Source organism: Amblyomma americanum, chromosome 10, assembly GCF_052857255.1.
Source record: "Amblyomma americanum isolate KBUSLIRL-KWMA chromosome 10, ASM5285725v1, whole genome shotgun sequence".
NCBI classification, from domain to species: Eukaryota; Metazoa; Arthropoda; class Arachnida; order Ixodida; family Ixodidae; genus Amblyomma; species Amblyomma americanum.
Window position 1 is genome coordinate 77,293,136 of NC_135506.1, and position 27,213 is coordinate 77,320,348.

The 27,213-nt window shown below is 45.2% G+C and overlaps 1 protein-coding gene across 1 annotated transcript; it reads right to left on the bottom strand.

Annotated features, from left to right (window-relative positions):
- Positions 1-3,845: 3,845 nt before the first annotated feature.
- Positions 3,846-25,743, bottom strand: LOC144107272 (uncharacterized). The gene is made up of 6 exons (XM_077640277.1): positions 25,561-25,743; positions 16,766-16,942; positions 13,246-13,401; positions 7,201-7,327; positions 7,100-7,147; positions 3,846-4,037 (listed from the first exon to the last, which is right to left on the bottom strand). The coding sequence occupies exons 3-6, from the start codon at positions 13,392-13,394 to the stop codon at positions 3,846-3,848; spliced, it is 516 nt and encodes a 171-aa protein (XP_077496403.1). The 5' UTR covers positions 13,395-13,401; positions 16,766-16,942; positions 25,561-25,743.
- Between the last annotated feature and the right edge of the window lie 1,470 nt (positions 25,744-27,213).

The following is a 27,213-nucleotide window of genomic DNA, read 5'->3' on the forward strand; positions in this document are numbered from 1 at the left end:
TGCACATATATTCAAAAGAATTACGGATTCAAAACAAGCATGGAAAAAGCTTAGTTCAATTCTGCCCTCCAGGCATCAGAGAAGAATTTTGGAAATAGAAATAGATGATCAACAGCATGCAAGAAAACCTCTTGCAGAAAAATTTAATGATTATATTCTATCATTAGTTGAGAACCTTTATAACTCCGACGCCCTGCAGTACCTACCTGCCCCTTAGAACATTCCGTATTTTTAAATCCCACTGATGAGTGTGAAGTCCTCAATTTGTTCTCTGCATTGAAGAGGAGCAAATGCAAGGACATAAGCGGCATGAAAATGCAGCTGCTTAGCTCTGTGATTGATCTTATTGCCTCATATCTAACTGATTTTTACAACCTAGTTTTGTATGCTGGTCTATTTCCTGACCAACTAAAGAACGCCAAAGTGACAGTATTCTACAAAAGTGGCGAAAAAGATAACTTGGGAAATTATAGCCTGATCTCAATAGTGCCAATATTTTCAAAACCTCTTGAGAAAGTAATAGTTAAAAGACTTAGTAGTTTCTTTGATGCTAATTCTGTTGCAGTGTCTTTGCAATATGGCTTCCGCACTGGTTGATCTCCTGAGGCAGCTCTACTTCATCAAAAAGAACTAATTTTAGACAATATTGAAAGATGACAACTGACGCTAGGACTTTCGTGATTTTTCAAAGGCATTTGATAGTATTAATCCCAATATTTTACTCGAGAAATTATCTTGCTATGGTGTTCGTGGTATTTCTTTTAATCTGTTTAAAAGCTACTTGACAAATCGATATCAAGCAACATGTATTGGAAATAAAATGTCCTTACTACAAAAAAATAGGCATGGCATACCTCAGGGGAGTATTCTGGGCTCAGTGCTTTTTAATGCTTGCAGTATTGACCTTATATCTCTAGATAAAACCATAAATTATGTTATATGTGCCGACGATACTAATACATTCTTTACAGGAAGCACTGGAAATGACCTTGTCAAAACTGCCAACATATTTTTGGACAAACTATATAAGTGGTAAAATGCATGTAGTCCAAAAATAAACTTTTTCAAATCAAAAGCAGTCCTCTTTAGGCTAAACAAACAAATGTTCGCTTAATTCACTGAGGTGCACTACTACTGAAATTGAATTTTCTTCATCGGTAAAAACTCTGGGCATTGTTTTTCATAAAAATATGCTCTGGAATTTTCACGCAGACAACATAAAACTAAACATTGCAAAGCATAAGGTATATAAAGAAAAGTGCAGCACTTTTTATTTTCCTCCAAAAGCTAATGCTCTATAACACATACTTTTTGCATCACATCTACGGTATTGTCATTTGGTTTGAAGTATAATGGCACCAAGAAATCAGTCACTAGATTGGTTATTTTACAGAAAAAAGCAATTCGTGCAATTGCAAACTCTCCATACAATGCCCACACTCCTGATCACTTCCGTAAACACAAGACTGCAAAACTTTCTTCCCTTAATGAGCATCAGCTGTTTACTTCTCTGAAATTCAAAATCCATAAAAATAGAACAACACTTCTGGCCGTTGCCAACATGCAGATCAGCATGTCATCTCTTTCCACCTGTCATCATGAACATTGGCATGTTCCACGACCACGTACGAACTACGGTCTTCAGATGCTTCGAAACAGCCTGCCAAGTGCACTAAACAACTATAAGCTAACGGAAGAGCAGCTGCATGCTTTAACAAAGAAAAATCTATTTGACAATATTAACTGAATTTTACTGTATTATCTGACTGTAATTCAACAACTGCACTATTTATTGCTTCCTTTTTTTGCACTTATCATAGTATGTATATTTTTGCTAAGATGAAATGATTGCTCCTTGATGTTATTCTCACTACATGTGTACAGTTCTTTTAAAACTGTTTGTGCTTGCTGCCATGTTGTGTTGTGTGGTGAGGCGGGGCCAGTCAAGCTGCCCTTGATGCAGCTTTTATCCTGTCACCCTCATCACACCTCATACATGCCCTGTACTTGTTGTGGGAAATAAAATGAAACTGAGGCTGACTTTATGCTCACATAAGCAGCAATAATGACATGAAGCATTGTAGGTTGGACAGATACCCCTATCTGGACGAGTGCACATCAGCGGTCGGTTATAGGAGGGGCAAGGCCAACACTTTCTATGGAGAAGGTGCAGTCCACTGGTGGCAAAACATAACAAAACAGCTTGCAAGAGCTTGCAGCAATACACATTTTAACCATTCCCCAAAAACACTTGTGGAACACCCATAAGGGAGGGGATATATACGCGAGTATGAGCTCATATGCTATTACAATGAAATTGTACAAGTTCCACGTGGGTGCAAGTTGTACGTATTGTAGCACTTTATTGTAGCTCTAGTTGCTGCTTTTTGAGTGGGGTTTAAAGCTGTACTTCCATTCCTACTATGGGCAGATGTGCATGGACTTGCAAGATGACTTAACAGTTTTACCTTAGCTACGAGTATTTTTTGCTATTTTTTTATGCGTGCTTAACGTTTCGGATGTTAGTTTAAGGAGAGACGCGGGTCTTGAAATGAAAATTTTTATTATTGAAGATATCATAATGAAATTGGGTGTGCACATGTTTGTTCTTCCTGTTTTCAAAAATATAATTAGTTACAGTATACCTCAATTAGTTCTCATAATAGGCAAAAATATCGAAGCCTTTAGCTAAATACTTAGTGAAAGCTCGTTAATTCGACCCCCGTTAATTCGGACAATCGGATAATTCGACCTGCACGCATGGTCCCTACAATTATATATAGGAGTCTATGGGGCAAAACTCTCGTTAATTCGGACAAATTTTACCGCCCATCGGTTAATTCGACCTAGTTCCACGGCCCGCCAAGAGCGGCGCTACTGTAAAGTTGGAAAAAAAGAATGTAGCGTAGGCCATCCGTACGGTCATCGTCATCAGCAGTGCGAGGGCGAGGGAAGCAAGGTTAGCAGTGGCCGAAGCGACCGGCGTCTTTCTTTGTGCTTCGTTGCCTCTTGCAGTCATGCTCAGTCGTCGTGTTAAACCTATCTTCAGCAAGTCTCGTTTTGGCGTGTGTCGTAGTTGCCCAGTGTTTCTTGCTGCTACGATCGCAGTTATTGAACCCTAACACGCCTTTTCTGGATATTGCGTGCTTTGCCAGCGTGTTTACTGTGCTGTTTTCGAGCGCGTAGCGCGCCGTGCCTGCACGCCTCGCCATCGCGTCCTGCTCCGATGGCGACACCGGCAAAGCGGCTGAAGTACAACCAGGCGAAGGACCTAGCCACGAAAGTGGAAATATTGAAGGTGCTGAAGGATGGTGTTTCACGCTCTGACGTGATGGTCAAGTATGATGTTAAAAGAACCACCTTGGCCACTTACGTGAAGAAAGAAAACAGCATTATGGAGGCGTTTGACAGTGAAGCGTACGGTGACAAAAGGAAACGACTGCGGACTGCGGCCCACCCGGAACTCGAAGAAGCCGTAATGCGATGGATTAGAAACGCACATGAGGCCTACCTCCCTGTGAGTGGGCCATTATTTTTTGCCCAGGCTGAAAGGTTCGCCACAAAAATGAACCTTGAAGAGTTCAAAGCTTCTGAAGGTTGGCTTGCTCACTTCAGAAGCCGTCACAATCTGACTTTTAAGAGTGTGTGTGGCGAAAGAGCATCCGTGGACGAAGACAGGATTGAGGAGTGGCGGATCACCGGGCTTCGTGAACACCTAGCTGCATACGATGCTCCGAATATATTTAATGCCGACGAAACAGCGCTTTTCTTTAAAGCACTCCCGGATAAGACGATCACCTTTAAAGGTGACCCCTGCACAGCAGGGAAAAGAAGAAAAGAAAGGGTCACTGTGCTACTTGCGGCCAACATGACGGGAACAGAGCGTCTGCCTCTCCTAGTGATCGGAAAGGCTGAGAAGCCGAGGTGCTTCGAGAACGCGCGGTGCCTTCCGGTTGAATACCAAGCCAACAGGAAGGCTTGGATGACGTCCAGCATATTTCAGTCCTGGCTTCATCAAATGGACCGGCATTTTCGAGCTGAGAAATGGAAGGTCCTCATGGTTGTGAACAATTGCAGTGCTCACTGCAAGGTGTCGGGCCTGGAATGGATTAAGCTTGTGTTCCTCCCGCCAAATACAACCGCAGCCCTTCAGCCCATGGACCAGGGCATAATCCAGCATATAAAATGCAAGTACAGAAAGCATGTATTGCAGCGCATGCTTCTCTGTATGGAAGCTGGGAAGAAGTACGACCTTACGCTCCTCAGCGCTTTGAACATTCTGGCGCACGAATGGGCCAACACGCCTACAGCAGTTATTGCGAACTGCTTTCGGCACAGCGGTTTTGCACAACCGAACTGCGGTGTGGGGGAACTGCCGACAGAAGCAGCTGATGCAACCACAGAAGACGACAGCTGTTTCGACAGCGTTTTGCCTCCTGCCGTGCGGCTCGCGGATTACGTGTCCATCAATGATGGTGTCGCCATTGCCGGTCAGCTGACCAAGGACGAAATCATCCAAGAAGTGACAGGCGCCGACAATGACGATTCGTCGGAAGATGACGATTGTGAGCACCTGCCCCAAACGCCGAAGCGCACGGTGAAAGAAGCCGCAGAAGTCTTGTCCGTGCTGGAAGACTTCTGTGAACAAATTCCGGATGGTTCGCGTGCCGCGGAGCATCTGGCAGCTGTTAGAGCTATTGTAGCCGCTCAAATTCACCCGAAAAAGCAGACGACGATAACAAACTTCTTTGCCAAATAAAGGTATGTCGATAAAGAAATGCCGATAAAGACATGCGCCGACAATCTTTTTCTTGAGCCTACCGACGAATTAGAAGTTTACAGGACATTCATGAACTTAAACAATAGCAAGGCCTTAGACGCAGGTAACCTTAAAATAAAACCAGTTAAATATGTCATAGAATTCATAGCTCCTGTGATTGCTCTTATTTTTAACTTGGTTCTAGAAACAGGCGTCCATCCTGTCGAAATGAAGAAAAGTAGGGTGAGCGTCATATTCAAGGGCGGTGACAGAAACGACACAAGCAATTATAGGCCAGTCTCTGTCATTCCTGTCTTTTCTAAAGAATTAGAGTAGGTGATACTCACTCGCATGTCTAAATTTTTCCATTGTAAGAATAATATATGTGACGCCCAATTCGGCTTCCGGAAAGGGCGATCAACAGAAACCGCCCTGCTAACGCTTAAGGAAATTACTGTGCAAAATATCCAAGAAAACCTTTTCACTCTCAGCCTGTTTATCGATTTTAGTAAGGCGTTTGACTGCCTCAACCCATAATATTTTAATTTACAACCTTTCACTTAGTGGAATCCGTGGAACACCTCTTGCTTTAATAAAGTCGTACTTAGAAAACAGGAAGCAGGCAGTGTACATAGAGAATCAGAAATCCCGTTTTTTACCAGTGCAAAATGGTGTACCACAAGGCAGTGTATTAGGGCCTTCACTTTTTAATATATACATAAATGATATCGTGAACATTGATTCAAGCGTAAAATTTATCATATATGCAGATGACAGCAGCATAATAATTTCGGGTCCGAATGTAGATGATTTAATTATCAAATGTAATCAAATACTTGACAAATTACACCTCTGGTCCAATTTAAATTGCATTAGGATAAATCCTACGAAGACGAAAGTAGTAATATTTACAGCTAAAAATAAGATAGTCAAAACATGCCATGCTGTCAGATGCCAAGGCCAAGAAGTTCAAGTAGTGAATGAACATAGAATTCTCGGGGTTACGTTTTCTTCAAACTTAAGTTGGGATAAACACATAGAAAACTGGCCGCAGTGATGGGAATCTTATCTCGCTGGCGACATCTTCTAACACAGGCCAAAATCCAAATTTATCACGCACTGTTTGCTCCACATATCGACTACTGTGGTCTAGTATGGGCCACAACGACAAAAGGAAACGTTGCAAAGATAGTTGTACTTCAAAAAAGGATGATGCGACATATTGCAAACCTTGACTACCTGTCTCCCACGCGAAGTGCTTTTATAAGCTACAACATCATTAGTGCTGAATATATGTATCCGTATCGCCTGCTCCGCTCTTTTTACTTTTGCACTGTAGCTTTTCAAGACTTTTTAATGAATCTAGGATCTCTAAAAAGAAGACATGTTACACTATCCACACGTAATGATGATGTCTGGGTCCATCAGAAATTTGGAAATAATTATAAATTTCAGTCACTACAGCATAATCTGCCATTTATTCTAAATGAGCATAAATGTGTGATGAGTTGCGGCATTAAAGAACTGAGATTGTATTTTCTATTCAAAGAATGAATGGCTATGCATGTTTACCTTTTCATTTGCAAGTGCCGTTTTTCATGAACATGTATGTATTCTATTTTTCTTTATATTTCTGTCTGCTTAACTTCTCTTGTTGGTATTGTGCTGTGTTCAAAACTATAAGTACAGTTACTAAAGACACATTTTGAAATCACATGCTGTTTAGTTAATAATTTGATTGCATTTCTGCTATTGTATAACTCATTGTTCTTTGCATTTCTTGATGTCAATTAATATGGACACTACCTGTTGCTGTAAACCACTACTGCCTTGTAGAAGGCGTCATGGGCCTAGTCAAGCTGTCGAGACAGCTTTTAGCTCTTGACCCTTTCCAGGATCCATTATTTCTAGAAAAATAAAGAATTCAATTGAATTGTATCGATAGGGGAGATTCCTGTCTCCATCACGTCACACATATTTCTAAACACAGTTCGAGGCATCCTAAAATTGATTTTTAGAAGTACGGAAAGCTGAGCAAGTTGGTTACTGTTATTCATGGTAAAACAGCGCGGAAAAAACACAAGGACGGAACAAACAAAACGACACGAGCGCTGTACACACGTGCGTAATAAATCACCAGTTGAAACAGCGCTCGTGTCGTCCTGTTTGTTCCGTCCTTGTGTTTTTTCCGCGCTCTTTTACCATGGATAAAATTGATTTTGTTCACCTCTCTGAAAAAAAAATGCTTGAAGGCCTTACCGACCAAGATGTCATAAATGTTCAGTGGATAAAGATCCAGCAGTATAACAAGGAAATAGACACGAAACACCTGATCCTCACTTTCAACACCAGCACTGTGCACTGCTTGAAATCATTGAAGTCGGCTACCTGAAAATAAATGTGCAGATGTTTCAATTGCCATAGGTTTGGTCACTACTCACAGAGTTGTCCCGGCCGCAAAACTTGTGCAAAATGTTAGAAGAACCACCAATCAGATGAATGTGTTGCTGCCCCGCGGTGCGCAAATTCTGAAGGAGACCATGCTGTATACTCCAGGACTTGTCCGTTCTGGAAAAAAGAAGAAATAATTACTCTGAAAACTACTGAAAACATTTCTTTCAAAGAAGCTAGAAGGCGATACGCTAAAACAAGCAGATTCTCCGTCACTGCAAAAACAAACTTCGGCAATGTGGTGCGTGGCCGCAGCACACCACACCAGGCTTTGGCACCTGTCCAGGCTACACGCGGTGAGCCTCTGGCGGGGCCACCCGCACCCTCGGGTGGAGTAGCTAACACTAATCTGCCAACGCCAAAGACCCGCGTCTCCCCTTAATGAGTCAGTGAGGCCATCATACCTTAAACAACTGGATCCAGTACATAATTTAGGTTTGCAGCTTTCCACTGGAACATACAGGATGTGACCCATAAACAGTCTGTATGTAGAAACTAACGAACCATCACTTACATACAGAAGAACGATGCTCACATGTTCATACATTCTAAAAATTTGTTTACTACCTAAACACATCTGTCACCAAATAGTAACAAAGTGCCTATCTAAAACCCTGTTTAAAAAAAAACTGCAAAGTACCAGGCCACTCCCCTTGCATTTTGAAGAGACGTGCCAAAATCTTGACGTACTAGATCAACTACTTGGCATTGCTCGAAGACGAGGTCCACTGCCTCCATGGTACAAATTTTCTGCAATATGTGATTTCACTCTTACACAGCTTCGTAAAAAACAAACTCAACAGCAACATATAATACAAGAATTTCTTGCACTTGAGGAAATATATGGTGACTTCATAGATTTTTATACTGATGGTTCAAAGACGGATGTTTATGTAGGAAGCGCAGATGATTGGCGTGCGTTTGCACCATTGAGCCTTGACAGTGCAAATGGATGCGCGGGGAATGAAAAGTCATAATCGCGACAGCCCAGAACCCTCGCCTAAACGGACCCGTAAGGCACGAAGGATACCCTGGGTATGGTCCCTACCCTGAGAAGCCTGGGAAAAGCAAAGAAGCCAAGAGAACGCGCATTACGAAGTGCTTTCCAACTTTGTTCTCTGAATGACGGACACCGAGCGATAGAGAGAAAACCTGCCTGGTGATCACAGGAGTGAGGCTTAGACAAGACAGGGTAGGAAAACCCGGGAAGCCGGCAAGTCAGCAGCCGATGGAAATGCTCGAGATGAGGCAAAGATGCAGGTGAGACGAAGCCCGCTCCCGCCCGGCTTGCTGATCGATCCCCAGTACGTTGGCGGCACTCCAGGCGTTAAGAACTAACCATTAACTGCGTTAGTTCACGACAGTTTACCCTTATATTTGATTAGATTTAGGTTTTAATGCAGACGTCACCAATTAATAGTTTGCAATCAATTTCGCGGGTTAATGGAAGTGTACCGTAGGTAAGGTTAGGTTTAAGGCTAGGTTTGGTTTCTGTTAACATACTGCAAGGCTTCAGTGCAGCGATTTTTTGTCCGGGGTCACAAAAGAAAGCAATAGGCTGTTTTCCGGATCAGTCCAAAACTAACGAGCTTTCTCTCCTGCAGGACTATTAAAGCCTCCCTCAATGCAGCAGTATGATGCAGCCTCATCGGGCGAGCCAGCCACCGCACAACTCTCGTCTCTCCAGTCTCTAATCATTATGATCTCGCTCGTCTATAGTCTGATTCATACAACAGGTGCAATGGCATGAAACGTACGGAAATAGTCCGCATTAAAAATAAACGAAAGCATGTTAGTCCGCGCTCATTTTGTGGCCAGACGGTTTAAGGCACGACAAAGCGATTGAGTAGTCAGTAATGAGAGTGCATTTATATGAGCTCATGATCAAAGTTTCATGAAATAAGCCTACAGGTAAAGCATTTATTTTTTGGACGGCACAAGGAACGCTTTATTTTTTGGTAGCAGATGTAGGCAGTACAAACAAGAAGTCCTAGGGTGTTTCCTGTGCGTACGTGCCCAGAGCCGGCGCTCTTGGTGTACGCCAGAAAGAGTCTGCGCATGCGCAGGAGACGCCAGCGAACCTCGGTGAGTGCTTGATATCGGCGCCAGCGTACACGTCGGAAAAGAGGTCCGGTTTACAACAATCGAAGGACCGTGGGGCTCTCGGTGATTCTCCATGGCTTGAAGCTCTTTCAGGTTCCCCGAGCTCTACTTCACAGTTTGAGTTCTCCCTTCAGTGCCTCCCCAACCCCTTTTTTTCACGGCTTGAAATTCTTTGTCGGCTCGAGAGGGGGAGCAAGCCAGTGCTAGGAGCATGGAGATGCATGCCCCTTTTCGACGCCCGGGAAGCGCCCTTGGAAAATGGAGTTCCATCTGTCTGGGGGGCATGCAGAGTTTCCGACCACAGCCATGCTATGAATACCCATCACACGGCCAGTTTCAATGGCCATCGAGTGAGGGCCTTCGAAATTTTCAATCGCCTTTGAACTCGAAGTTGTGCCGCGGCTACATGGTAAATCTCAGCGTGGCGCCACAATCGCTACTTTGGATTTTCCAAAAATAACAAAAATAATTGATAAATGTATACCAAATGCTGAAATATGCACATGTCATTTAAAACCCTTTTAACTGCACGTATGCGACGGACAGATGCAGACACCGGGCCTCTTCAATTATCCGCCTCTGGCAGCCCGTGGGCTACCTGCGGGCTGCCAGAGCACGGAGCCAGGTGCTCGATTTTCTCGGGTTGCTCCGCACACTTCCGATGGCTGCCCACAACACATTCGTTTTTCTCTGGCTGGGCAGTTTCAGGCTGCCAGCGGGCAGCCAGACTCGCCAGGACGATTTTGTGCAGGCAGTACTCGGGCTACTAGCAGACAACGGAGAGGTGGTGTTGTAGCGGGAAGCGCGCGTGGCCATTTTTATATGGACTAGAAGGACCGCGGTTCTTCATGCGATGTTTTGCGTGATGCAGGCGCTTTTTTCGACTTGACGACGATGTATATCGTCTGTGTCGCCTGTAATGGTACCTTTTGCGATAGTTGTCGCTGTTTATCTGTTTCTTTTGCATACGTGTGTGTGATCGCAGTTTCAACGTCTCACCGCCTCGCAAGCACAAATGCGACGCTTCATTTTACGATTGCAAGTAGTTCTGATTCACAAAATATTTTCGGCTGTTAATTTCGTGCGCCCGGCTGATATTGCGATGGTGTTCAGGGCCTTTCAAGAGAGCGGCCGTAGGTTCCAGCTTCGAGTACACACTCAGACACGCGCGTATATGCATGTGCTGAATGTGTTTGGCGAGGTGTTAGTTGATCGCGATACCACAGCTTACGGTCTTCATTGCGTCCTGCACAATGGAAAGGCGAATATGATTAGAGAAATGCTTGACTGATTGAAACATGTGCTTTATTAAAAGCCTTCATGAGCACACTGCTCGATGCATCTCAGTGCGCGCATATACGAGGCGACACAGTTGTCACTTATGGCAGCCAATTTAGCTAGTGCTGGTTCTGTCGTCGCCAACTGTCGTACAGGTTGATGACTACGATGACCATGTGACTATGATACCGTTTGCTGTCAGGGGCGAACTTGCTGGCAGGCAGCGGCTGCCCGAGCCCGGTTAATCGAAGAGGCCCACTGCTGTAGCCACTCTAATACAAGACGAGCCAAAACCAAGCCAGTCCAACTGTGTCAGAGCGCTGCAGGCTTAACACCTGGAAAATCTTGATATCGCCTTGATATCTGAAAACCAAAGCTATTGGCTTTTCCCACAATGCTGTGGCGGTCTTTAAACTGTTGCAACCACCCAGTGCCACCACAAAAGTTCTCTTCACCAAGTGCCATGGCAAACCATTTGGCCTTCTCCGTTAACATGGGGCCATCCACAGGGATGTTTTTCGCTCAGACTTTGAGAAACCACACACATACAGCACCTTCTCAACTTTGTCGAAAACAGCAGGGCGCACAAGACAAGCTCCCGAGCGACTTTGCTCACCTGCTTTGAGTGTGATGTCCTGCTTGTTTTTTAACAGTGCGATTAGAGAGCTCAGTGGAATTCCGAATGCGTGTACCACGGACTTCCTTTTGCCATTCTCAATGCGCTGCCTCATCTCAAGCTTTGTTGCGAAGTCGATTCTCTTTTTTACGTTCGTAGATGCCATAGCTCACTAGATGACAGTAGTCCCGCACGCTACAACGGACACGTTGAAACAAAAACACGCACATAAAAACGCGACAGGCCCCACACTGGCCGTTGGAGTCAACTGGAGTCGGTCAAGGAGGCACAAAGGAAAACAAAGGAGAGAGACGAAGAAAACTCAGCGGAAATGCGCCATTGGTGCTAGTTACGCCAGTCATGGGGCACAGTGGGTGCAACCAGGTAAACTACCTCCTGACTCGTGGCCTTCGCAATCGGCTCCTGCGGGGTGCCAGGCATGGAGGCCTCGCCTCACTCTTTCCAGTTCTCTCGTCTTCCTCACCAGTGAGGAGGTGCTGCCCTCACTTAAGAGCCGGTTTTCTGCCTTTACCGAGGAGGCATGGCTTGCAAACGTCGCTGCTCGCCTCCGTACCGTGCGTTGTGCGACCCAAGATGCGAGTGTCTTTGAGGAAAGCGCACTTCCCAGGGGCCCCGTGCGGTGTTCGAAATATCGAATGGCCAGCGAAACTGGAGTTCGATATACTATGCAACTGTCCTTTATTTTTGCACAGTATTTTCAAAGGGATAATCTTTGTGTTCAATACAGCCAATAATTCGAAATATGCGGGTTCGACTGTACTTGTGTAATGAACACACTTCCATAATGAACCCACACCCCTCTTTTGTCAGTGAAAATTATTTTTTTTAAATGGATAGCTTTTCATACCCCTTCCTGTTTTCATGCCGTCCGCAGCGCAGACCTTGGCAGTGTTACAATATGCTGGGAGCTGATAACATTACGGCATGCTTACTTTTAGAGGAGAGCTCCAATGGAAGGCCAGGGGAGGGGGCTCTCCGAACTGGGCAGAGCGCCAAGGCGCTGGTGGTGGTGGCTCGCTGGGCACAATCTGTGCTACTGTGTGCTTAGAAAGGCGGCGAGTGCTCCAGCATCAGAGAGAAACGTAGCAAAAATGCCTAACCCCTCACTGTCCTGCGTGTTATTTTCAACTTGGTGTAAACAACGCGCACCAGACCTTGATGGCCGGAGTTCAGTATGTTCGTTTTATCTCGCCGCAATTCGCCATCACGGCCGGGTATCACAATGTGATATAGCACACGCCTTCCGGTGTGAACGATGCATTCGCCGCTGTCTGAATGCATGCTTTTGCTGATGGTGGGTGGGTGGATAATTGACGGACGGATGGGTGGGCAGATGCATGATATGAAATATTGGCTCTCCAAAAAAAACCTCTTTAAACTTTTTTCCCACGTAATAAACTATCCCCCAAATTGATGTCAACTTTTCTGGAAGAAAAGTGGGTTCATTACGAGAGTATATACTGCAGGTTAGGTTAGGTTTAACGTCACAAAGCAATTTATGATATGAGGGATGTCGTAGCAGATGGCTCCGGATAATTTCGACGACCTGAGGTTCTTTAGAGTGCACTGACATCGCACGGAAAATGGGGCTCTAGCATTTCGCATCCATCGAAATGCACAAAGACAAAAGGAGAATTGCTGTCCAATGATTTGTGTTCATCCTCTCCCACTCTTTTTTTGCACTTCTACCTGCCAGGTTGGATCAGTGGTTAGGGCGCTTGGATACTGGGCCGGAGGGCACGAGTTCAATTCCAACCACAGTGGTCATGCTTTGATAAAGGTGAAATGGAAATGGCACCTGTGTGCTGTACATTGTGAGTGCATGTTAAACTCCAGGTGGTCGAAATTAATCCATAGGTGCATGTTAAACTCCAGGTGGTCGAAATTAATCCATAGCCCCTCACTATGGCGTCCTTTTCAGTCCAGCTTTGGGACGTTAAATCCAAACCTTTTTTTTTGCTTTTTGGAATATGTGGCAAAGGCAGACAATGCCCTTGCCAAACATTGCCACGCTTACCTTTTGCAGTGCACCTGGGGCACTAAGTTGTCAGCCACATGGTCCTCGAGAAAGTACTGATTCAGAGGATGGATCTTTCCAGGAATCCTGATGATGGGCGCACCATTGAAGTACTCAGAAAACTTCTCCACATTGATAGTGGCACTCATCAGGACCCTGTTACGTGAAGCGAGAAAAATGTCTGTCTCCAAAAAGCACCGTAAAATTTCTTTATTTCAAAGTCATCGGGACCACACAAATATTCTAATTAAGAGCGTTTTCGATTTAACCAAGTACAGCCAAAAAATTCACAGGGACACCTAATTACATAATGTGTTGGCCAAGCTACAGTATTAGAAGCTGTTCATGCCTTTACCGGAGGTGACGTCATTTTCCTCCAGTTAGCTAGCAAAGTTTGAATGACGACACATTTTCTTTCCGATGATTTTCTTTCTAGTGCCACTGCATTAAAACAGGACCCAGGCAAAATATTTTACTGCGGGAATGCATCATCCTTATTGGACAAACTTTGCAATTACATGAAGTAATTGGAGACAATGGTAACCTAACCCTCTAACCATGGCACACCACACAAGGAAACTGTGCAAGCCAGCATGGCACACAGTCAGCCGGTCACCGACAAGGAACAAGAAAAAACTAGAATTCCGCTGTTATGTTCTTGGATGCTGCATTTTCCTGGCTGCTATGTCTTCGTGAGCCAGTCCTGTCCAAGCTTCCATAGAAATCCGTGCAACAGAAACTTGGCTGTTACATTGTAACTGTGGCAGCTTTCCCACACGCTACGTCACGAATGTCATTTCAAGGTAGTGGTTCATCCCGTGCCAGCATTCTGACAGCCAACAATCGGGGCGCACAGAATGGCAATGGAGCCAAAGAGGTACTCTATACTCAATAGCAGGTTGGCCGTCACCATGTTCGGTGACCTGCAGCATGTTGCACCTATGTCAATGCCGAGCACACTTACAGTCAGCGTGAAGCTTGTCTTGACTGCTGGTGCAGCTTCATCACTATTGAGACACGAGCACAAACTAATGAAGGCGCGAAAACAAAACTATGCCACGACAAACGCCACCTTGGCAATGCTGTACTATGTGCAGTCATCTGCCTTTTCCCTGTCGCTAGCAGCTTAAAAATGCAATTTCTGGTTCCAACAGACAAGTATTGTGTAGGATTGAAGCGGCCGCCTCAAAAACGACGCACAAGAAGCACACACGTGAACTAACTTTGCCCATACTCTGTGCCCGCACCCCAGATCTGTGAAATAACCGTGTTGATGCAGGCCACCAGACCTAATTATTTGGTAAAATTTACATTAGAAATTACGCAGCTGCAATATTTCCTAGAATTATCTGGGATAGAATTACCTGGGAAAGAATTACCATGCCTCAAACTGAAACAGAAGCGCTAGCACACCTAATTCAAATTTGGACTAGCCATGCTAAATCGACCGTCATTTTTTAAAATGTTTCTCTTAGTTTTGCGGACCTCCATACAGTAGGCACAAAGCACTGCACACTGCAGCATGTTTGGTTTTGCATCTGAACCTTGTCTCATCAGTGGCAGAGCAGCCACTGAACACGAAGTTAATGAAAGCAGTCACCGTCAGTTGTCTGTTTTCTTGTGACATGCCTGGATGGGGGGTCTAAGACCCTAATTAGTATACGTTAATTTGCCAAATACATATTTTCTTCCGGGTGAAATATTTGAAATCTTAATGAATATCCAAAAGACGCATCCTATGATATACCTCAAAGTTAAACTTCACCAAAGTATGTTAACAAATAAAAAAATTTAAGACTCTCATAACCCCTTAATTTAAAGCAGTACAAAAAAGTCAGAATGTGCAGAAAACTATACACCCCTTTCTCCAAAGGTGCTTCGCAACTGAAATGTGAATTTGGGCTTTTTTTTTTGCATGAATTTAACCTTTCGATTTCAGCTGTGTATAGAGAGTCCAAAAAATTCATCAGTTACTGTAACAAGACACACGGTACCTGTTACTGCTCGCTGATTAATTGATTAGCTGTTGACTTTCTGCATACATTGTGGATTATCAAGCAAACTGTCAGAATTAACTAGGCCAGTGGAAATACCAGTTTTTTTCTAAGATTTTCTGTCCCTTAAAGTTCACCCTCATGTTGAAACCAAACACCGTGATTTGACTGCCCTAAAGCAGTGTTGCGGTGCAGCCATTGTGAAGCAATCGCAACTAGGTTTCGGATTCCACAGTTTTGGGGTATTACGTCTGTTGGCAACATGAGTACCATGGAAGCCAAGTCCAAGTCTATCCAAAAGTCAAAACGTCACCCTTTGTGTTAATTGGGATACCGTGCCTCCCGCGTTGTGGCGTCACGTTCTTTAAATGCAGCACCGTACACATCGCACATCAATCACTGCCCCGTGTAAGGCACCGGAGGGAGACCCATCTCTATGTGCTAGCTTACTGAGGTGGGTGCACTGTACCGCTTGCTTGGCGAATTTCACACTGAGAAGAGCAGCTGCCACAGCCGCAGTCAGCCCAGGCTCATCCCGCAAAGGACAAGAGAGCCGCGCATCCTCTGGTGCATGCTGCCGTGCCGGTTCCAGCATGTGCGCACTGAGGGTAGCGCAGGCTCAGGCACCTGGCAGGTACAGCTCTTAAGCTCTGGGCGCTGTGTGCATGCGCAGACTGGCTCTAACACACGTGCAGGCATGCTATGCACATCCTTAGGAAGTGTTCATGGAGTTGGGCTATGGCAACACGCATGATGCCATCTCAGAGGAAGTATGCTGAACTGAAACCACACCAAGCAAGGATTCCAGAAACGTTACTCGCATGCAATAAATACTTGAAGAATTCAAGTACCAACATTCGGATCAAATCAAATATCGAATACTTTACTATTTGATCGAACATTTGAAATTACTGAATATTTGCTCATGCCTAGAAATAACCCCTTAGGCATTAATTATCGGGTGGGAGAAAATTTTCAAATTTTTCGAGAGAGCATATCAAGACTGTGCACTAAGAATTCTCAGCCTCTCGAACGATTACCTATGCCTTATCTCTCAGTCAACAGACCACTACATATTAGGCATTTTAAGCACACATGCTTGTGCAGAACAAGCAGTCAGGTGCATTCACTGGAGTCATACCAGAACTACCATAATACAAAGGGGCGTCCATCTTAAGGGGAGACATGGCTCTTCACAGCCGAAAAATAGAATAAAAAAATCGAATTTTTTATATTAAGTTTTCTCTATCCTGAGATCTTTTTGCAGCTATCTACAAATTTTTTTACAACACACCACCTCATTCGTGCGTTGTAGAATTCAAAATATGTGAATCTGTGCACTTAAATTGAAGTCAAATCGTACTAAACATTGAGTCCCCGCAGTTAGAGAAATATGCGCTCTGCTCGCAACATTTTGGCTTCGTTTGAAAGGCCGTGATTCAGGCTATTTCCATATTTTCGGTTGGTGACAATAAGCAAACAATGGAAGAGGTAAACAAAGGTACAAAACTGTGCAAAACACGTACTGCTATTGGTCTCCAAAATCACGTGACCAAGATGCCGACATTTAGTTGGCTGGTGGCTTCAACCGCTTGCAACTCGGTGCGAGTTGGTCGCACTGCGCCGTTCCACTGTCACTGCCGAGCTTGGTTCATCAGTGCAAAATTAGGAATACACATTTCGAGATGTGCAACATCTTCAGCCTAAGAGGGATCAAAAGATAGAGATCTGAAGCTGCTCGGTACACTGGATCATCACAACCTGTTATCTACGATCAGCAACCAGCTCAGCGCTCAGCACTACAGCGAGGAGTGAGCACAGATCCTCTCAAGAGATTCCTGCTGCATACAGGCAGCATAATCTTGAGTGTGCAGATGAGGAAGTGATACCTAAGGAGCTTTTGTTGATAGCCAGCAAGGGCACGATAGATCGAGCCTTACAGCAATGCTAGTGGTGTGACGGCAGTGGAGGTCACAAACCGACGTCCCACAACGTGCAGAATCTCAAAGCTTGACGAAATAAACTTTGTTCTCAATCTTTTGAGGTGCAAGACAAGCGAAGAGCACAATTAATTACTTATGGGTCGATTGCAATCACAGCATTGTTGTGCGATACACACATGCACACCTCTACTTTGGCAACAACTTCTGGGAAGTCATGATGCAAAGGCATTCATCTCTGGTACCAGCCTCCAGATCATGCCATTTCTTCTCCGGCAATTTCCTTGTTGCAAGCGCTATTATGTCGAGCAGAAATGGTGGTACGCCCACCCCAGAAACAGCCAGAGCTCATTTCAGTGATTTTTAGTTGGCCTTGGTGGCACAAAAATATGCCAAAAATGTCTTTCCCCAATTTCACACAGCTGCCTTTCTGACACAATCAGAATTTTAGAGGAGCAATATCTCCAGTTCTATAACAGCTATTACTATAATTCTATTTGTGAAAGAAAGATAAATGCACAGGCTCTGCAGTAATACTAACTTTAGACCATTAGATCATCAAGAAAATGCTCAAAATATATAATTTTCACCAGCCCCCAAAACGAGCTTTCTTCAAGTTTGACCAGTTGAAACTTTCTTCCACATCGTCCTAGGACGCTCATATATGCCTTACAGCACTCCTAATGACCCTAGATTATTTATAAATAGAAATGTTCTTCGTAAAATGTCATGTTTGTTAACCAAGATTCCACCAAAGAAAGACATGCTTTCCTTGATCTATGTACAAGTGACTGCTGCAGGAGAAAAACAATTGCAGTTTCGGAATCAGCACATGAAAATGCACAGACAGTAAAAATTTGGTGTAAATCTGTCCATAAATTAAAAGAAAAATGTGTCTAAGAGAGGTGCCCCTTTTAAAAACGATTTTCCGCATTCAACTGGTACACCTGGCTCGAGATGCTTCTAGGAAACGTTTTCCAGATTTAACGGTGCCCTGCAACGTAAATCAAGCATGAGGTCTTCATCCTCTGTTAGCAAAGTAAAAGACACTGTGACGCCTGAATGCCCAAAGAGATCAGATATGCACATTTCGAGCCGATGGTGTCACAACGTAGTGGCGATTTTTGGCCGCAGTAATCCAGATTGGGCACTGTCATTCTGACCGGCTGGGCATCCAGTTTGAACCTAGTTGCTTTATACTCGCAAAATGGATCCAAAATATTATGTCTCCGAGTGCTGCAAGGTTTTCACATGCCACAGAAACTTATTCTCAGTGAAAGCGAACAGAAACTGACAAGAATAACGCTTAGGGAAACAGTTTCCATTTTGCTTCAAACTTCCTTGGAGACAAACACTGTTTTTCAAGGCAGCAAAAAAAAAAAGGAAGAAAAGCCAGTGACACAACCTGTCCACAAATGTGAAGGGAGAAGCCGGACAGGAGGTGAGGTTGGAGAGGATGAGCTTCCTTTGTAGACTTAGTGACCTCTGTTATGTGTAAAGTCACACATGTATGCAAAACCACTAGATTAACAGTGAGAACTACTGCAAAAGTTGCCACTGAACCCGACACAAACAATATTGCACCGTGTTCCAGCCGAAACAAGCACCTGCATTCCGCAAAACATCACACAAAGAACCGCAGTCTTTCTAGTCCAAATAAATATGGCCACGCACACTTACCGCTAACATACCACCTCTCCGTAATCTGCTAGTTGCCGAAGCGCTGCCAGCACAAAGTCGTCCTGGCGAGTGTGGCTGCCCGCTGGCAGCCCAAAACCCAGAAAAAAAACGGCCATGGCTTAGCTTGGTTAAGCCTGGTGATTGCGAAGCAATAGTGTGTTATTCTCGAATCAGCTGGTAGTATATGGCTGGTGGTAGTCTTGGGTTATGCTAGTGTTACAGCTTACAGTGAATCATCTAAGAGGAAGTCATCCGTCGAATCCGTGTATGCCGATAAACATTTCCCTCACCAGCGTGCCCATTACAAAATCTTCCAGTATCGATTGGCCGACGGTGCGGTAACACTCCATTTTCTCCGCGTCGTAAGATATGCCCACTCGGTGCTTGCAGTAGCGTTCATTAAAGTACGGCAGCGTTACGCCGTAATAAATGTTGGGGTTATTGTCCGCATCTAAAATGCGATACAGATTGTTGTACGTCTCCTCGTCGTCTTCACGATGCATTAGCGGTAGCTTGTATGTTTCAGCCACGTTGTAGATGGCCAAGTTGTCTGCATAACAACCCCATCGTTCGTCGGTCATCTTAAGTTTGCCCCACTTGTGCATCTGTGTGTACGGCGTGTCGCTGGTTGCCCCGGGGTCCGGCAGTAGACCCATCTTGCATCTTACAATGTCATTCTTGTAGCGCGGTACGCGCCCATACGCGTCGCCTATAGAGACCTCGTCCAGGTAGCAAAACACGTTTTTATTGTTTTTGTTGAACATGGTTCGAGTAGACCGCTTTATGGGGTTGAGCGGCGTCTTTGACGGATCGGCGTAAGTTTGTCCCTATGCCACAACCGGTCACACACTGTACACGCATAGCCGAACGGGTTGTTAGTAAAGCGTCTGTTGAATTCACGCGTTGCCGTCTCAAACTCCTTTACTCTTCTCGCATGTTCTTCACGTCGTTCTACTGCAATGTGTCCTTCGGGCTGAGTCGGGCCAGCCTTGGTGAGACATTTCTCCTGTCTTTTCTTCGAATGCTCTTGTCTCTGCTGAGGTGTTTCTTCTGCACACTGTTTTCTTCGCTTTTCGTTGTCCTTCTCTCGAAACGCACGTTCCTTCTCGAGCCGCTGCTGCCGCTGTTCCGGGGTTTCTTGAACACGCCTCTGCCGTTTAGTCGCGTTCCAGCGTTCTGAACTAGTAGAAGGAGACTCACTGTCGGGCAAACTCATATTTTTTTCCTTTGCTTCTGCTGTTTCCACAGAGGAGGTTGCACGTTGTCGCCGAGCTGCATACTGGGCACGCCGCTTAGAAAGTCGTTCTCATTCTTCTTCCGTCTCCGTAGCTCGCTGATGCTTCCTCTTTGCATTCTGCCGAGCTGCCTTGTTCGTAGGCACCATTGTAACCTCTGGCTGTATGACTGCCTTGGCGAGAGAAGCGGAGCTGTTTTATACAGCTGGTGTGACGTCACTCTGACCGTTGCGCCCCTGGTGAGAGGAGCGGGAGTTAGGCCGCCGTTGGTGGCTACCGCCTCGCCTCGCGACGGCGTGAGATGGGGCCCCGTTTTTACACAGCTGGTGTGACATCACTCTAGGTCACGTGGTATGACGTCACGCAGCGAGGTCACGCTAAAGGTCAATGGTGCCTACCACCGCCTCGCCACGGAACGGGCTGAAGTGCGACCTGAAGTAGTATTGCTTCGCAATAAAACAAACGCGTTCTGGGCAGCCACCGGAAGTGCACGGAGCAGCCCAAGAAAATCAAGCGCCTGGCTGTGCCCTCTGGCAGCCAGAGGCGGATAATCGAAGAGGCCCACTTAAGTGCATCCACATCTGTGGAGATTGGAGCCCGTACACAAGGGTTAGACATTGTTCAGGCTATAGAGAATAAACGAGTGTAGAGACACCCACTCTGAGGTTGCAGTTCAGCTCCAGCACCCCCTGGAGGAGCACTAGCAGGAAGTCGGTGCAGACGTCCCTTTCATGCACCTCATCCACAATGACGTGCGAGATGCCGCGCAGCTTTGGATTGCCCTTGAGGTGCTGCAGGAGGATGCCCACAGTGCAGAAGAGCAAGCCCCCGTGGCTCGACAACAGCTGTTTGGAAATCCGCACTTGGAAGCCGATCGTCTCACCCAGCTGCAAGGCAATAAACGCACTGCACTTGTAGGGGATGGCTTTATTGGGTTTAACGTCCCAAAGTGACTCGGGCTATTAGGGACGCCATTGTTGAGGGCTCTGGAATATAATTTCGGCCACCTGGGATTCTTTAACGCGCACTGATATCGCACAGTACACGGGCCTCTAGAATTTTGCCTCCATCAAAATGCGGCCACCGCGGCTGCCTTCACACCCGCACGTTTCAGGTCAACAGCCGAGCGCCATAACCACTGAGCTACCGCAGAGGAGCACTTGAAGGATATGTGACACCATGAAGTCAGGAGACAAAATCGCCATTGCCGATTTCACAAACAGCTTCAATAAATAAAAATTTTATTTGACATAAACTGCACACAAAATGTTGAATAATTATCTTGATCCAAAGCCGGGCTGTCACGGCTGGTGATGTATCCAGTGCAAAACTTTCACACTTTTACTAAACATTTGGATAAGCAAGAAAATGATAAGATGTGGGGTTTAATGTCATGATGACACCTAAGCTGTGAGGGATACCGAAGTGGAAGGCTCCGAATTAACTTAGACCACCTGTGGTTCCTTAATGTGCCTGACGTTGCAAAACTTCTGTTTCATTATTAAAAATTAGGCTTGTGCGAATATTCAATATTTTCGAATAATGTGATATTCGATATTCGCTTCGATTCGAATTTTGCTATTCAGAAATTTCGAACTATTCGTCTCAAACGAATAGCCGCATGCGGCAGGGAGAAGGCGTTTTCGGAAGTTTCGGTTTTTAATACAGTAATACTTCTTCCAATCCAATCCAATCCAAACCAAGCCAGCAAAGCTCAGAACAAAGGCATACAAAAACGCATCTTGTCAGTGTGGCAGCATGTGGTGGTGTGGTCGATTGCATTTAGTGGGCGACTCTGTCTCTGCCGCGGCGGCATTGGACCACTTCAGAAAGCACCATGGGGGGCTTGCATGTGGCCAGCAATCCGATTTGGACCTTTTTGTAAAGATTCCACCGGGAACCGAAGCTTGATGTTTTAAATGCAAGGCAGTCCTGAAGACCACGACAAGTATGACAACAACCCTAGCAACACATTTAAAGAGGAACCCTGACTTGCACAAGGGCTACCAACAGAAGTGGGACGCACACGAAGGCCTTCCAAGCTCAGGGGGGCAAGCAAGGCAAGTGGTCAACAACCATCCACAGCCAACTGTTTCAAGCCGAAAATGAAGGCGTTGGCCCCAAAAGCCCAACAGATGACGAAAATGATAGCTCGCTTCGTAACTCATGGTATGCACCCCTACAACATTGTTGAAGAACTGGGTTTCCTCGACATGATGAAGTTCGCAATGCCAGATTATGGCGTGCCATCTCAGACAATGTTCTCGAGAGCGATTAATCCTGACTTCTACGCATCAAGCAAAGAGAAGGTGAAAAAGAAGCTCGGGGACATTTTTGTAAGTGGAGTGGAGTCGCTTTCAATCACAGCTGATGGCTGGACATCATGGGCAAATGACAGCTACGTTTGTGTAACTTGTCACGTCATGGACAGGGACTTCATGCAACACGTGCATGCATTGGCTTGCATAGAGATGACAAACTCTCACACTGCAGAAAACCTGGAGCTATTTATCACAGGTGTCATCGAGGAGTCGGAACTTCCGGCCCACGATATTGTGCCAATCTTCGTCATTACAGATAATGCAAGTAACTTTACTTCTGCAGTAGCGCGGCCATCCTGGAGTGGTGTGCATTGTTTTGGACACACCCTTCAGTTGTGTGTCAGTGATGCCAAAAGAGAAGTGTCGGGGTTTTTGCAGTTCTGTGCTAAGGCCAGGGCAATTGTGGCTAGATACAAACGAAGTCCCAAGGTCCGAGGACGGCTTCAGGAAATTCAGAGAAACATGCAGCTGGACCCTGTCGAGGTTATACAAGACGTCCCGACACGATGGAACAGTGAGCATGCCATGATGGCCAGACTCGTGAAGCTCCATACAGTCATCACTGTAGAACTTTCAGAATCTGATGCAGTTCCAAACTTGAACGCAAGTGAGTGGAAGCTTATGAATGCTGCAGTGCACATCTTGAAGCCACTTGACCATGCCACAACTGAACTGTCAGGGGACAGATATCACACGCTGTCACAAGTCATTCCCCATGTTGCAGTGTACCAAGGTGGTTCTAGCTGAACATGTTTCCGAAGGTGGTGAGGCAGCATTGCTTGCCTCAAGCCTTTGCGTAGCATCAAGACGAGGTTACCTGATATCAAGATGTCATGCCTTCATGCATTGTCAATGTTGGTCAATCCTAGATAAAAAGATGTCTGTTATGCTGAACGACCCGCAAAGTAATGGGCGTTCACTCTACTCACAACGGCAGCAGAAGGGATTGTGCCAGTTGATCAACATGGTACAGCAACAAGTGAGAACAGCACCTGCTCTGCAAACCAATCACGGGGATCTATGTGGAGTGCTTTTACACACTTCAGCTTGCGTGCACATCATCAGTCAAGCCGTACAATCTCGGATGAGGTTGCTGGGTATTTGAAGGCCTCCTTCTTTCCCGGTTCCAAGACCCCCTTGTGTGGTGGAAAAGCAAGGGCAGCCACCTTTACCCAACCCTGGTTGCAGACGCCCATAGGTACCTTCCGATACCAGCCACCCAGACAAGAAGTGAAAGACTTTTTTTGACTGCAGGAGCCATTGTAAGCTGCAGAAGGGAGCACCTCAAACACCAGCATGTGGAACAGCCAGTGTTTTTACACTAAAATTTGTAGACTTTCGTAAATAATCAAGTTGTTTACTTTCCTTGAATAAATCCCAGACCTTAGCCCTCGGCCTTTTTTTAGTATTCGCTTCGAAATTATTAGAGAATAATTAATATTTGCTTCGAATTTACTTCGAACGAAAAAAGCACTATTTGCAAAAGCCAACTAAAAATCTGATCCACTACTAAAAAATTTTTCTTTTAGCGACACACACAAATTTGTAGAAATGGAACAAACTGTTCGCATATCCTTTTAGTGAGGACACAAAATTGGATGTTCTTTTCAGCTTATATGAAATGTTATTGCATAATTTAGCCCCGTCAAAACATTTTAGGCGGTGCCAGTACGTGTTATACAATGAAATTGAGAAATGTCTGCAATTTTTCGTTACACTGGCAGTTTTTCACTACTTGACGTTTTCGCACAGACTCGAAAGTGCAATGCGAAAAGAAAATGAAGATAAGAAATAAATTTAGGTGAAATCATCTACGAAATGTTGGAGTAAACCCCCGTTACTCGAATTCATAAACATGGAGAACCATCTCACAATCGCAGTCGCCACTACTAGCTCTGCCGCGGCTCGCACGACGCTGTTACGAGTGGGGTGAAGAGTGAAAGAGACAGAGGAGTTGGTGACACCATGGGCCGGTAGGGCTGGCTGTGTTTGATGCATTTGACTTGACTGGCAGTCACGTTTTACTAGTTTTTACTGTTGCTCTTCGTCAATAGTCGTTAGTGGTGCACATCCAGGAAGCGTCCAGCACTTGTCCATGGCCATGTTCAAGATGGCTGTCATTCTTTGCGCCGAAGAAACGAACTGCATGCCAGGCCACAAGTTTTGGGAAGGGTGATGCAGGTGTGGCTGCAGCGAGTCAAAATTTTCAGCTGTTCCCTGTGATGTTGTGGTGCAGTTGTTTGCGAAGTGCGGGATTTCACACTGGATGACGATGGTAGCACGACGTGCTGTGGGACCGCAGCAGCAATGACAATGGCAGCACTAGTGAGGACGATAGCGCAAGTGTGAACGAGTAGTCCAGTAACAAATACATTTGTGTTGTGGAATGTGGCCATGGGCACACATTATTTTTTTTCATGATGTGACATGGGGGAGGGGTCGACTTATATTCGAATTGACATACAATCGTGTAAATGCAGTAATGAGCTTATACTGCACAGGTGAGATTTGACAGTGTTCAGATTGCATCCACATATGTGGACACACTTACCAGGATAATGAATTGCAGCATGAAAAGATGCAAGACAAAGCAGCTAAATAAAAGGGTTTGATTTTGTTGGGTTTTACGGTACATAAGCAATCAAGGCCATCATAAGCTAAGCACAAGCTAAAAAAGAGGGGTGGTGGATTGAAACATGCAAGGACTTAGGTTCTCCGGCAACACAAAAAGCAAAGAACAAATCGGTTCCCTGAAACCCAGTTTGAGGACCCCTGGTTTAAGGCCCCGAAATTCCACAGCCGAGGCCAGCAAGTTGATGTCGCTTCTTCAGGGCCACCCCTCAGGCCCTTTTCCAGTGCAGCCCTGATAGCACCCCAAAAATGAACAGACCTAAAGTTTACCTCAAAAGCTCACTTAGATTCCGTCAAACTCGTTTTTGAAAATTTCCGTGTCGCCACCTATCAGCAGTGTACCTTAAAATAATGGAGTGTTAGGCTAGCTGCTTATGCATATACATTATAGCGCAAGACAACAAAGACGATACACTAGAAGACTGGACGAGCACTCATCCAGTCTTCCAGTCTGTCGTCTTTGTCTTGCACTATGACAGCATTGTACGATGCCAGTAAACGAAAAACCACCAACCTCTTCGCCTTGCTCCTGTGCCACCTGCTTTGCTATGCTGATGGCTTCTGTCCTCCGCGGCTGGGTGACGACTACGTTGCAGGCAGAGCCCTCACCTCTGCAGATGAACTCCTCAAGGATGAACTGGGGCCCTTGCATCATCTTTCCCGAGCCAGTCTCGCCATAGACCACCACCACTCGATAGCGCTCTGCCATGTGAACACTGTTCTGCCTGCAGTACAAGCATGAATTTTAGATTCCGGAATGTAACATTCCCAATATAGTGGCATTTATCAGCAATGCCTGTACCATTACGTGGACCATTACCAACTTCACGACCACTCCCTCCCTCTTCAAGCGAGGCCGATTCCCAACGCTATGCCCATGGTTTAGCCACGGCCATTGGCAACGATACAAAGAACACAACGGTACCAGCAACTCTTGAACCTTCTTCCATGTTAGCACACAGTATTATAAAAAAAATACCAGAACAAAATCTGGTGCTACCATCATCAGGATGAACGCTCGAAAAAACCTACATGCGGTTTTACGTGTGGGTTTTACTGAATAAATGAGTTAGAAGTCTCACCCATGTCTGCCTCATTGTGAGTGTCTCAAACTTGTAGTGCTTTTGAAATGATTACACAGCTTGTGCCATGAACATTTACGATCTGCACTGAAACATTCAGAAGCAGAAGCAAACAACTCTGATGTAAGAGGGGAGGCAGGTTTCGGGACTTAAGTTTTTACTTTTCGACCAAGAGCAGTGAAATCTGGCATGCTTTTTGGAAAGTGCACTAAATGAATAAATACAAATTTTCCCTCATATATCATGAGTACTTTTGACAATATAAATTTTTATGTGCTTCATTGAGATGCCAAACTTGCAGTAAGCCTGGCATGACAACGAAACATGGTAAGAGCCTGCAGTCACCCTCAAGTGTTACACAAGGATATGTTATACAGTGACACTCTCCAAATAGCTTCAGTAGGCTGATTTTTTCTACACAAAAAGTTCTGTCCCTGCTTCCATAATGCACTCATTATCACCATGCCAAAAGAGTGGCAGAGTGAAAAAATGGAGTAATTTATAAATGTAGGAATGTCACTGTTTGATGGCTTTTGGGAGTTTAACGTCCCAAAGTGGTTCAGGCTTTGAGGGATGCCGTAGTGAAGGGCTCCGGAACTTTCGACCACCTGGGGTTCTTTAACATGCACCGACTTCGAACAGTACACAGCCCTCTTCAATTTCGCCTCCATCGAAATTCGTCCGCCGCGGCCGGGATCAAACCCGCGTCTTTCAGGTCAGTATAAAAAATTTAACAAAGAACACAATGCAACATACTACATGAAAATCCAAAGAAGCTATTTTCATGCTATGCTTTCTGCAAACAGGGCAGCCATGGTCAAGAAAAAATTTGAGAAAACTGGTATTTTCCAAGGGTATCAGCCAGTTTTTTGCTACCTCCGCTTACAAAAACGTTTTTTGAAGGCACTTCTGTGCTTTATTTGGCTTTCTCGTGCTGTTTCGGTTTTGGTTTCCACAGCTGAATGAGCACTGTGGCGTCAAAGTGTACTTACAGGTCACGTGAGAGATGGGAAACGCCCATATATTCGCTGTTTCCACATTCATTGTCATTCCGAATCTTGAGGAAGGCTGGCATCAACACAGCA